This window comes from Buceros rhinoceros, unplaced genomic scaffold (genome assembly GCF_000710305.1).
Source record: "Buceros rhinoceros silvestris isolate BGI_N320 unplaced genomic scaffold, ASM71030v1 scaffold13871, whole genome shotgun sequence".
In the NCBI taxonomy this organism is placed as follows: Eukaryota; Metazoa; Chordata; class Aves; order Bucerotiformes; family Bucerotidae; genus Buceros; species Buceros rhinoceros.
The window spans coordinates 1-11,603 of record NW_010396033.1 but is presented as its reverse complement, the minus strand read 5'-3'; the positions used below and the strand labels follow the sequence as shown (position 1 = coordinate 11,603).

The 11,603-nt window shown below is 47.1% G+C and overlaps 2 protein-coding genes across 2 annotated transcripts in view; one reads left to right on the top strand and one right to left on the bottom strand.

Moving 5' to 3' along the window:
- CSTA (cystatin A (stefin A)) overlaps nt 1-4,144 on the top strand; it is a 7,390-nt gene extending 3,246 nt beyond the window's left edge. The window contains exons 2-3 of the mRNA XM_010145764.1: nt 1,640-1,741; nt 4,016-4,144. Coding sequence (XP_010144066.1) covers nt 1,640-1,741; nt 4,016-4,144 — 231 coding nt within the window. The remainder of the gene's footprint in view (nt 1-1,639; nt 1,742-4,015) is intronic.
- Nucleotides 4,145-6,594: 2,450 nt separating this feature from the next.
- Nucleotides 6,595-7,586, bottom strand: CSTB (cystatin B (stefin B); the record flags this gene model as incomplete). The annotated part of the gene is made up of 2 exons (XM_010145762.1): nt 6,595-6,723; nt 7,485-7,586. Coding segments are annotated over 2 exons (231 nt in total), but the record flags the coding sequence as incomplete, so codon positions are not given.
- Nucleotides 7,587-11,603: the final 4,017 nt, after the last annotated feature.

The following is an 11,603-nucleotide window of genomic DNA, read 5'->3' as shown; positions in this document are numbered from 1 at the left end:
GTTGGAAACTGAAGTTTCCTTGGTATGCCAGAGTTAGCAGCTCCTGAGTCCCAAGTATAGCTGTCAGTTCCCGGATACAGAAACCCTGAGGAAGCTGCTCGGAAGAGGAGCAGAGTAAGAGGTCATGAGGAGCCTGAATACAGTGAAGTGAGTAATTTCTGGCTCTCTGGAAACAGTGAATCTGCATGTTCCTGGGGTGCTTTCTGGGATGTGCCTGCTAGGATGAAACACCATGGGAGTGGCAGCCACCTGTAGGTGGATGTGCTGAGAAAGCAAATTAATTCTGTGTGTTTCTGCAAAGCAGGCAGGTGGTGAGAAGTGCTGACACGCTGTTGGTCCCTCCTGGGGGCTGCCTGAGCAGGCTGCCGAGTGACGCTGTGCTCCTCTGCCCTACTTCTGGAATGCATCAGGCCATCGGCATGGGCATCGTGCAGAGGAGAGGCTGTTACCCAGCCTGCAACAGATGATTGATGACAAATAAGTTTTCGGGTTACATTCTCTGCACTTGCCTTTCTGTAGGGACTTTGTGTCATCAGATGCCAATGACTATAGTGAAACAATCACTGATACATAAATCATGACATCTGAGACACCTGGCCAGACTTTCCACTCCTGCTTACAGCTGTTTCCCCTGCTACCCCCTGCCCTTTCAGCTTAATAATTATTCAAATATTTAATTTCTGAGAGGACAGTGCCACTGTGATTGCTGGTGAACTTAACTGGCCCTGCACCGTGTGTTTTTCAGGAAAAGCTGTTGCACTTTTTTTTTTTTTTTTCCAAATACGCCTGTGAAAAGGCTGCGGATGCCTGACCTGTGCATATTTTAAGATTTACAGGGCTTAAACCTCTACCCGAGCTGTGAGCATAAATGCCATCAGCACAGAGCAGGGTTTCTTCAGCCACTACAGCATCTGCAGCTGCTACATAGTAAAGTTCTGGTGATGTTTATACAGGTCTGGGATGGGTTTCTGGCTGACAGCCTGAAGTTCATACATCCGTTTTGGGAGATGGACATTAGTAGTTTAGTCCTGGACCACTGTAACTGTTAACAGTGGTTTGTATTTTACCCGGTTCTACATGTTTAAGGACATGATTAGTTTAAATTACAGCTTTAGCTGCAGGGCTTTCACCAGCACCAGGATAACTTCCAGGAACTACTTGACCAGGTGGTTGTCTTAAAGACAAAACAGTAAACAGATGAAGTGCAGCTCTGAGGCTGTGAAACACAGCAGAGGTCAGCAGCCTCCCAAGCTGACTGGCATGGGGTCGGGTGTTCAGGGTGAGGGGGGCTGTCTTGCACCTCTGGGTAACAGTGTGGCTGACATGGGGTGTGCCCTGCTGGGAGCATGGCTCAGTACCTGCCTCCTTTGACAAAGAATTAAAAGGGCTACACTGAGCAGGAGATGGTTTAGCTGGACTGCTCTTGGAGTGGATGTCAGCTAGGAAGTCTAATCCTAACAGGATTTTAGAGCGCTGGAGGAAAGAGGGCTGGAGGCCTTGGTGTAAACTGAATTCCTCTGGGGGTTCCAGGTTTATTTTATTAAGGGTGGGTGTTTGGAAGGATGAAAATTTGCAAGGTAGATGTGAAAGAAAAGCCTAAATATGAACCTGCCAATCATTTTTCCTTTTCTTTTTACAGGTGCAGGCACAATTTCAAAGCAAATTAAACAGGACCTACAGCATGTTCAAAGCAATAGAATATAGGTCTCAAGTGGTTGCTGGGACAATGTACTATATTAAGGTTTGTATATATGATCGGAGGGAGTGCTTCGTAGTTAAACAATATAGGTGATACGCACAGCGGCTTAGAGCAAGAAAGGGAAGCAGATGTAGTAGAAAACCATCTGATGTGACTATCTCCAGACTCTTGCTTATAAAATCCCTCTGTTTGGCACTACTGTAGACCAGGAATATAAAAACATGTAAAACACGCAGCGTGCTGCTTGAGATGTGAATGACAACTTTTTTAGGATCATCTCACTCAAAGACTATAGAGTGCCTTATCATCAGCTCCAAGTATATAAACCAGTCATGACTCTGCTTTCCTGTTTCTTTTCAAGGCAAAGTAGCTTTCCTATTGTCTCTGTGTCCTCCAGTTCTGTTTATGATGATGAATTTGAAGTCAGCCTGGGGATCTGATGGAGAGCTGGTGTGAATTTACTTTAATGCTTAAAAATTTTAATGTGAGCATCTCATACTCTGCCATACTCTGACTAGTTTTGCACATAAGCACACGTGGTGGTGGTGTTCTGGGTCACACCTTGAAGAGGTACAGCCTGCCTGCTAGTTCTTTCTGTATCTTCCAAACTGCCTTTCTGTTGTGGAAGGAAAACACGTCATGCTTCGTTTGGAGCCCTCTGACAGCACCATTCATCCTCTGCTAGGAACCTCACCCACGGATTTGAGCAGCTTTCTGTGCAGTGTAAGAAATTGCTGAGCGTATTTTCCAGTGAAGGCCAGAAAGCATTGCTTAGTGGCCAGCTGGCTTTGTGGAAGTGGAGCAAACTTGTAACTCCACCTGCCTGGTAGGACACACTCTCTTGACAAGGGTCAGAATCTTTTTATTAAAGAAACTGGCAGGTGGAGTTTGGGGGATAGTAATTCTGCTGAGAGACGTTGTGAGCATTTGCTCCACGTTTCTTATATTGGGTTGATCCCGGGAAGGACAGGCGCTGCCAAAACCTTCTTTCCCAGGTCCTTCCTTAAAATGACTCTCCAGCAGCTGTACTGGGATTGCTCAGGGGATTGTACTGACAGACTGCCTATCATACAGCTAGTCAGAGTCTTCCTTGCATGAATGTTTATCCCTCCCTTGCTCATGTGAGATGTGCTTTCCCTTTGTGGATAAGGTACCGAGTAATGAAGAGTAACATCTTGCAGGAAGGCTGCAGAAAAACCAGAAGTTATGCCCGCCTGCATTTCTTCCCTTAGTGCCACCTTATTTCTGACCTGGGCAATGTCAAATACTTGTCTGCTGTCCATGCTAAGCCTCATGACCAAACAACTCAAATGAAGATCAGCACGTTACTGAACTTCAAAGAAATCCATCTGTAACACTGAAAACAGATTGTCTCTTCTTTCCCGATCTTTCAAGTGACAGGAAACAGTTCTTCATTTTAGCATTAACTGGCATGAGTTCTGTCAGACTCATTCTTTCTCACTTCTGAATTTTCCACATCACTATTATTTTACCAACAGACTTACAGCTGCGATGTAATCCAGACCAAGACAAACATAGTGCCACATTGCAGCTACCGGAAAAACATGTAAAAACCCCTCAGAGCTCAAGGCATTAAATTTTCCCTCACTACTACATACCTCACGCAGTGCGAGTTCAACGCTGGTTGTGCTTGGCTCTGTATGTACAAAATTACACACAACTTTGTAGCAAGTCTTCGTGTGAGGACTTCTGGTGGGGAAGGCGAGTTTATTTTAAAAATTATTTTGACTGCTCACACTCAGTCCCACCAAGGTGTGTCAGGTTGTTGTGTGTGGAGGCACTGATGCATCTGCAGTAGTTCTGCAGATACAGGGATACAGGCTTTCAGGCCATCGCTGCTGCTGAGGACCATGTGCTGGTTTGGGGTAGATCTTTCTGTACCTTCTAGGAGCTGACATCATTGTCTCTGAAGTCTTGCCTGAGTCATTAAGATTTACTCAGTGTCTCTTGTCTCCAACACTGAGTGTCCCAAGAAGCTGGGAGCTGATGTGCTGGGATCTTGATGACCAGATTAGAATGCCATTGATACCCTTCTCCTTCGTAGCTTTGGGTGCTCCCACAACCCAGCACTCCTCCTCCTTTCCCAGTCGCATAGGTGTGAAAGTGCTCCTTACAAATGTCTACAGGTGTAGACAGTTTGTGCCACCAGTTACAATCTAGATTTGGCTTAAGAGCTGTACAAGTAAAAAGGAAGATGCTCCTGAGCAAAGATATTCTTCCAAGTATGAAAGGGCATCTTTTTGTTTGAACCGGCTTCACCTGTGATCCTCACTTTCCTGCTGTTTTGGTTTCTAGGTCCAAGTTTCTGATACGGAGTATGTCCACCTGAAGGTGTTTGAGAGCCTTCCTTATGAGCACCAAGGTCCCAGCCTTGTCAGTTTTCAGACTGGCAAAACCAGAGATGATCCTCTGACTGACTTCTGAGAGGCAATGAGGAAAGGTCCTTCACTTCTGCAAGTTTCACATGGATTCCTCCTCTGTCAGCAAATGTGTGAAATTAAAATAAGTTTTGAAATCTATTTGTTCATCTACTGCATGTGATGTCTAGGTCTGCTGCCTGGCTAAAGCTTTGACATACATACACTACTGAAGGCTGTTCCTGCCCCCTGAGCTACTATAGCTGTAGGACAGAGCACGCCCATTCAGCATTTTTTCCCAAAACAGTCGCGCATCCTCTGAAGGCAAAACTTGGGCCTCCTCCATGTACCTGAGGCCTAACAAGCTACGTACTTCCGCACGTGTCTTCCCGGGTTTGCTTTAAGGGCATTAAATACAAGCTGTTGGCCATGCTTCGAAAAGGGTGGAGTTAGGTATCTGATTTCTGGCACTGGGGAACTGAGAAGCCGAACTGTGCCTCCCTCTGTAGGTGCAGCCTCACTGCAGGGGAGTGGTGGAGGCTGAAATAGGCTCCTTCACAGGGCAGGAAGACAGGCCTGCTGCCACAGCGGCACCCACCCAAGAGACAGCAGCAGCTATCCGAAAAACCCCGGATTCATTGCAATGAAATTTTGCCCGACACTCTGACTGACCTAAATTAATTACAGGGTCGGGTGTCAGTTGGGATTTATTACTGCACAACAGATTCCTGAGCACTAAAGAACACGCTCTACGGAAGATGAACCACAGGGTGCACACCTCACTCATACGAGGCAGGGACTCTCCCACTTGAAGATACCAAAAGGGTCACTCACCGACACTGGGGTGAGGGTCACTCAGTCCTGCGAGATACACTCGACCAGCGTGCGGATCTGAGGGTATGCTGCTAGGGACGGAACTCCTGCTGGACTACCTGCTGCTCCATTTCTTGAGCACAGGCATTCAGTGAGGCTGCAGTCCACTTCTCTAGCATGTGCTTCATCAGTCTGTCCATTAGGATGTTTTAGAATACAGTAGCAAAAGCCTTACTAAACTCAAGGCAAATAACATCCATCTTCTCTCCCCGGCAAGACATTTATCTCATCGTAGCAGGCCATCACGTTGATGAAGCACGATTTCCCCTTTGTAAATCCATGCTGACCACTTCCAATCACCTTCTTGTCCTTAACATGTTTGGAAATGGCTTCCAGGATTATTTTCTCCATCCCCTTTCCAGGGACTGAGGTGAGGCTGAGGAGCCTGTAGTGCTTCCAGTCCTTGGGAACCTCCCCTGATGTCCACAGCCTTCCAAAGGATATTGACTGTGGCCCTGCAGTGACATTGGCCAGCTCCCTCAGCACCCACGGGTGCAGCCCCTCAGGTGCCATGGCCTTGTCTAAGCCCGGTTTGTTGGAATGTGCCCCTAGCCTCATCCAGCGCTGCTGAGGCAAGTCTTCCTTTCTCCAGGCTTCCCCACTCATCTTGGGGACCTCAAATTCCGGAAGGGAAGTCCTGCCAGTCAAGGCCAAGACAAAGGCAGCACTGAGTGCCTCAACCTCTTCTGTGTCCTCTGTCAACAGGTGCCTCCACTGAGCACAGAGGGCCCACATTTTCCTTGGTGTTCCTTTTGCTGTTGATATACCTGCAGAAGCCTGTCCTGTGATCCTTCATGCCTTTAATCTCATCGGATTAAAATAAAGTAAAGTAGTTCTAATTAAAACACAGAATAAACATAAGGTTATCTGGAATATGAAAAAACACTCATGGAAAAAAAACTTCTGAGCAAGATAATAACCCATATTGAAAACCAGTAAGGAGAACAGTGAAACACCAGCCAAATAGGCCATCTCAATTCAAGAGAAATATTTATTGTTATTAATGTAGAAATGTTTGTCCAGCTTAAGTTCCCTTCCAGGACTTTTCCTTAGGACTGAGAAAAAAAGACAGTTGTTGGATTTGGTTTTTTTTTAGACTCGTACACCCTCTGCTGGTCATTATATCCTACTGCTGCAAGGATAAACCAAGGGAATGATTGTTTCGGAAAACCATAATCCTCCTCGTGCTCTTGCTCCAGCTCAAGCCTCACTTCAGCTCTTTGCCAATACAACACACAGTATTGTTTAAATCTACCTGCACCCTCATGGTTTCAAAACAGCACAGAAAAGATTCTGGTTTTGCTCCTGCACCTTGTTGTAAATACCCGAGTGTCACTCCCCTTTCCGTTTCCAGACCAAGGAGTCCACAAACAGGACTCGGCCCCAGTATGCCGGCTAAGCTGCACCCAAGTCAGTGCGTCTGCTCGGGTTTGCATTAGTGTAGGTGGAAGGAGAGCCATGCGACTCTGAACTTTAGCTACTGCACAGTAAGGGAGCAGCATGAAAGAAATTTATTTTTTCCAGCATTAAATTTAAACAAAGACACTTTCTCTTCTCCTTCATTGGCAGAGGAATCAACATTTTGCAGCCTATAGAAAATGCACATAAGAAAAACCATTTGGAAAACGCACAAGGTTAAGCCTGCTAGAAAAAAGCCAGTTCATCGTGCTTAGTCTTGCTGCTCTGGTAACTGTGGAGACTCAGCGGCTTGTTCTCGTGAGGAAGGCTTCTGAACACCCGCAGGTGCAGGAACTCATCATTGCCAACATGGACCTGCAAAGCACGAAAAACAGTGAGTTCCAAGGAGTTAAGAGCAGCCTTCAGCAAGAGGGGTGGGGTACTTTGGTGTGTTTTGAGGATAGCGAAGCAGAGAGGTGGCAGCACAAAACATCACCTCAGAAGGTGTGGTCTTGTTTTAAACCAGACTGGGAGTCTGGCGATCTTTGGACTTTGGACTTTGTGGGAAGATCACCTCATCCTTCTGTGCTTGTTAATCCTCCCATGTCCGAGACAGGGAACGTACAGGCAGGGAACTGGAGTTGCACAGAGGTGATTAATACATTAAATGCCTGCAAAATGCTCTGATCTTATCTGGCACCACAAGCGCTTAAATGCTTTGATTACAGTTGCTTGTTTTGTGCATGTGCCAATCGCTCCAGGCAGAGGCAGAGCAGATTTGATACTTTCACTGTGTCTTTACACGTCTGGACTTCACTTAATGCCACGTTAGTGCTCAGCATCACAGATGTGTGATTATCCCCAAAATCAAATTTCACAAAATAACTGGGAAGTAAAAATCGTGATGAAAATAGAGACGTACTCTCACCTCCATTTATTATGGAAGGGGAGACAGGCTGAGAGGTGGGAGTGTGGATTTGGGTTTTTTTTTTAACGTACAGATTCTCTTCTTCTTAAGGCCGAATCATAAGCATCCCTGTGTAGGTAAGTAACCATTCCACCCCACCATTCCAAAAATTATACATGTTAATTAAAAAAAAAATAAAACCAAAACCCCATTGGCCAGCGTCCTCTACCTTGATGAAGAAATTTGTTCCAGCAACCACCTGAGTTTTAAACTCCACTGCAGTGAAGACATCAAATGTTCTCCCTTCTTTTTCTTCTAGCTGAGGTTTCACCTTAAGGAAACAACAGGTTATTTAAGACTGATGCAAGATTCAGGTGTTTAGGACTTAAGGCCCACACTATCAGTGTGCCTCAGTGCCCTCCAGGTCACCGCTGCTGAATTCCCACACAGAGCGCTCCTGCTTTTCCAAGTTATTAAAAGATTAAAATGAATAATGTTAAGTTTTGTGTTAAAGCAAGACTGGAAATGTGGACGTGCAGCAAAGCCAAGACAGTGGTGTGATTCAGTCACCACAGACTGACACCATGACTGGAGGCTCCAACAAGAGGAGGAGGCTAGAAGATTTTTTGTGGGAAATTATTTCCTCTACGGATATCTCTGCGCCCCTCGCTGTCCTGCATATCCAACAACAAACATAAAGTGGTTAAGCAGCTACATGCACAGGACTGCAGGCCTTTTTAAAGAGAAGGGTTTAATGTATGTCATTCTTACAACAAGAAAAAGGACCATCTTGAGCATTAGTTGCCTTTTCCATTCAGAACAAGTTATTACTGACCCGGCACCACAGGACAGAGAGACATCCAAAAATCAAGCTTTGAAAGCAAACTACCCAAGCCTAAGGTTCTGCAACACTCAGGTGACAGTCCTTCCATCACATCTCCTGGAATCTGTGTTTTCAAACTGCAAATATTTTCAAAAGTAACCCAAGCGTAAAGCTTTCTGAGTTATCATCCCGGTTTCCAGACCGTAAAGCCAGTGCTCAAGAAGTCAGAGTAACTTGTCCAATTCCCCAGAGGGAAGCATAAACTCCTATGAGTGGCAGCTCTTCTCTCCCACGCTGGGCTCTCCAGAACATCACAGCTAGACGGTAAAATTCTTGGTCAGGAAAGCGGCAGCTTTCAAGCTTTGTTTACAAGGGCAGTAAGAATTAGTCTTGGGAGTCCTTGCTGCAAGCACAGTTCTACCCAGGCCTTACCTCCTGCACTGCATCGTTACGTAGCCTTCCCTCTACTCCTAGGGCGACAGAACCAGCAGTGAGTAGATTTTCTCTCCCCAGCTATATGGTGTACTTCCCCTTTTTCCTAAATTCAAGAGGAATAAACAGATTTGCTCTCCTGCCTGAATCCCACCTGCTTCCTTGGGGGAAAACAAGTGCCAATTGCTCAGGTGCACCAGGTGAAGAAGGGACAGCAACAATTCCTGCAACAGGGTATATTCTCCCATCTCTGCAGCACCAAGAGAAGGCACGGGACCAAACCGGTGCCTTTCCGAGAGAGCTGGTCAGTGACCATCCTGTCTCTGGGAGCTGTGTCCACACCGTACATCTTCTCCACACTTCTTCTGAGCTGTGAACAGTATGTCAAAAGGAACCTAATGATGTTTGGATGCTTTTGCACATACGTTTTTAACCGTATGGAAATCAAAGTGCACCCAACAGCTTTGCATTCTAAGACACAAGGAAGGGCGCAGCCCCAGAAAGCACAGGGATTCAGCCCTCCCTCCTCCCCTTCCCCTAAGTCAGAGGGTGGAGCGAGCGGCTTCCCATCACTGAAGCTACTACTACCAATTTTCAGAAGCAGGGGAGAGGGCGGACATTAAGTATAACACCGACTCTATCCTGTCCCGTGCTCCTTTAGCAATGCTAGGCTCTGTGCAAGGTTGGTTTCTTAGGTCTCCAAATCGCCCTGGCTCAGCACATTCCCCCTGGGAAGCTGAACACTGGCCTCCTTGACTGCGGACAGCTCAGAGTCACATGTGGCTGCAAGCCTGAGTTACTGTGGCAATGACTCACCACAGCATGTGACAAACGGGCATCCTGATTCAGTACGGGGAGGGACAGCCCAGAGAGAAAGACTCTCGGAAAGACCTGCCATCAGCCCACCCTGCTAGTTCACCCTCTCAGTCCTGGTGGGCAGACAGCGCACTGAGCAGGGTCCGGGACTGTGCCCTGGTGGTAACAAAGATGACAGCGTTCGGGGCCGTGTCAGCAGGAGCCTGGCCACAAGAGAGAGACAAGCAACTGCTGCCCTTTACTTGGCACTTGTTAGAGAACATTTGGAATACGGCGTTCAGCTTTGGGCCCCCAGTACAAGAAAGATGCCCATAAACTGTATCGAGCTCAGCAAAGGGCCACTGTGAGGTCTGACAGCTGGAGCACTTGTGCTGTGATGAGAGGAAGAAAATGAGCTTGCTCAGCCTGGAGCAGAGAAGGCTTCGAGGAAAGCTTTCCAGTACCTACAAGAAGTCAGGCTCTTTACTGAGAGGTGATGGCAGAAGAATGAGACCCAATGGTCATAAATTGAAACTGGAAGTTCAGACTGGCCATAAGGAAAAACTTTTCCCCTGAGGACACTCCTGCAGTGCAGAAGGTTGCCCAGAGAAGCTCTGCAGTTTCCATCCTGACAGGTTTTCAAGGCTTGGCTGGACAAAGCCCAGAGCAAACTGGGGCTGCTGACCCTGTGCTTGGCAGGGGGTACAGTCCCTTCCCACCCAAACAATCTGTGACTCAGTCGTGAAAATTACCATGCCCTGAAGGCTCTTTGCTGTTCTGCGTGGCCTGTTTGCTTACCCCCAGAGCAGCTACTAAAAAGCAGACAGTTCAAAATCACCGACTAACAGCAGCCAGTGAGAAGCCAAAGGCTGAGCAGGCCTGGGTGGAAATCCTCGCTGCGGAGGAACAGTTCCTATGGGAGTCCTACGGCAGACACCGCTGGAAGGAAGCTGTCCTGCTGTGTCTCACACCGCACCTGCCCTGGGCAAGCAGCAGTACTTGCCAAGGCCACGAATCCAAACAACGTTCAGCCATTGCCACGATTCTTGTGAAACAATACAAAGGAGGGAAGAACCGGAAAAGCAGGAACAGGAAATGTATTTATGGCAAGGGAACTGGCACGGCCCTAACAAATACCCACAAAGATTTTTTAGGTAAACCAAACAATTTGAGAAGTCTACCTTGATTTAACAAAACTCACGTTTCCTTCACAGTCTGTATCCAGACAAGGATACAACTGCAAATTTCAGTTTGGGGTTTTCCCACTTGTATTTCATTAAATAATTCAAACTGGCAGTCAGAACAAGCTAGACACACTTTGAAATATTTATGTAATTTAAATGAAAACGCCAGATTTCTGGTTAGTTCTGTTCACTACTGAATCCAAATGGGTTTCCTTTTTACAAGCATCTTATTTTTGCAGTTACCAAACCACTGCAGTCTGCCACAGAACAGAAAGTCACGATTTCAGACCCAGCTTTCAGTCCACGTGCAACGCTAACTGCGTGTCTGCGTTACCTTTAACGTGACGCGTGGCCCTTTTCAGGTCAAAACAGCACCTCCCGCAGTTCTCAATAACGTACTCCCTAGTGCAAACGCAGGCTGGTGCTCAGGAGGTGCACATCTCTCCTTTTCTTAGACACAGAATCATCAGATTCTACAAGCTAAGCCTTAATTTCAGTGACTGCTATGCCTCTGAGTGCTCTGTATGCGTTTAGAAACTGCTGCTGCCTGGGGAATGATTCGGGACAATGACAAAGACGCGACGAAGCTGGAGCTCGTCACTCACCTTTCTTCACTGGCTGGCACACCCTAGCTGATAAAACCAAAATGCACAAGGCACTGGAATGATGCGGGACAAGGACAAGGACGCGAGGAAGCTGGAGGTCGTCACTCACCTTTCTTCACTGGCTGGCACACCCTAGCTGATAAAACCAAAATGCACAAGGCACTTGAGCTCCCGTGTCTGAAACCAGACCATATGCTTTGGAAGAACTTAGCTGCACACGGGCATTTTTAGAGCAAAAACCTGTGCTCCACTGACGAGGGCAGGAATTTTACCGTCAGTAATACCAGGATTTGGGCCTGGCAGCGGTTCGAGTTCAATTCTGTGTTCTGCAACAGCAGAAGCAGCACTGAAGTTTTCTCGCTTATTCCCCCACCAAAAAACCACCCACGGTTCCAGCGTTTAGACTTTGTAAGAACCATCCGAGCGCCTTCCTCAGACGGCAGCAGAGGGGCCTTTCAGAGCTCGGGTGTGCGCGGTGGCTCTGCGCGGACACCGGCAGGCAGCACCTC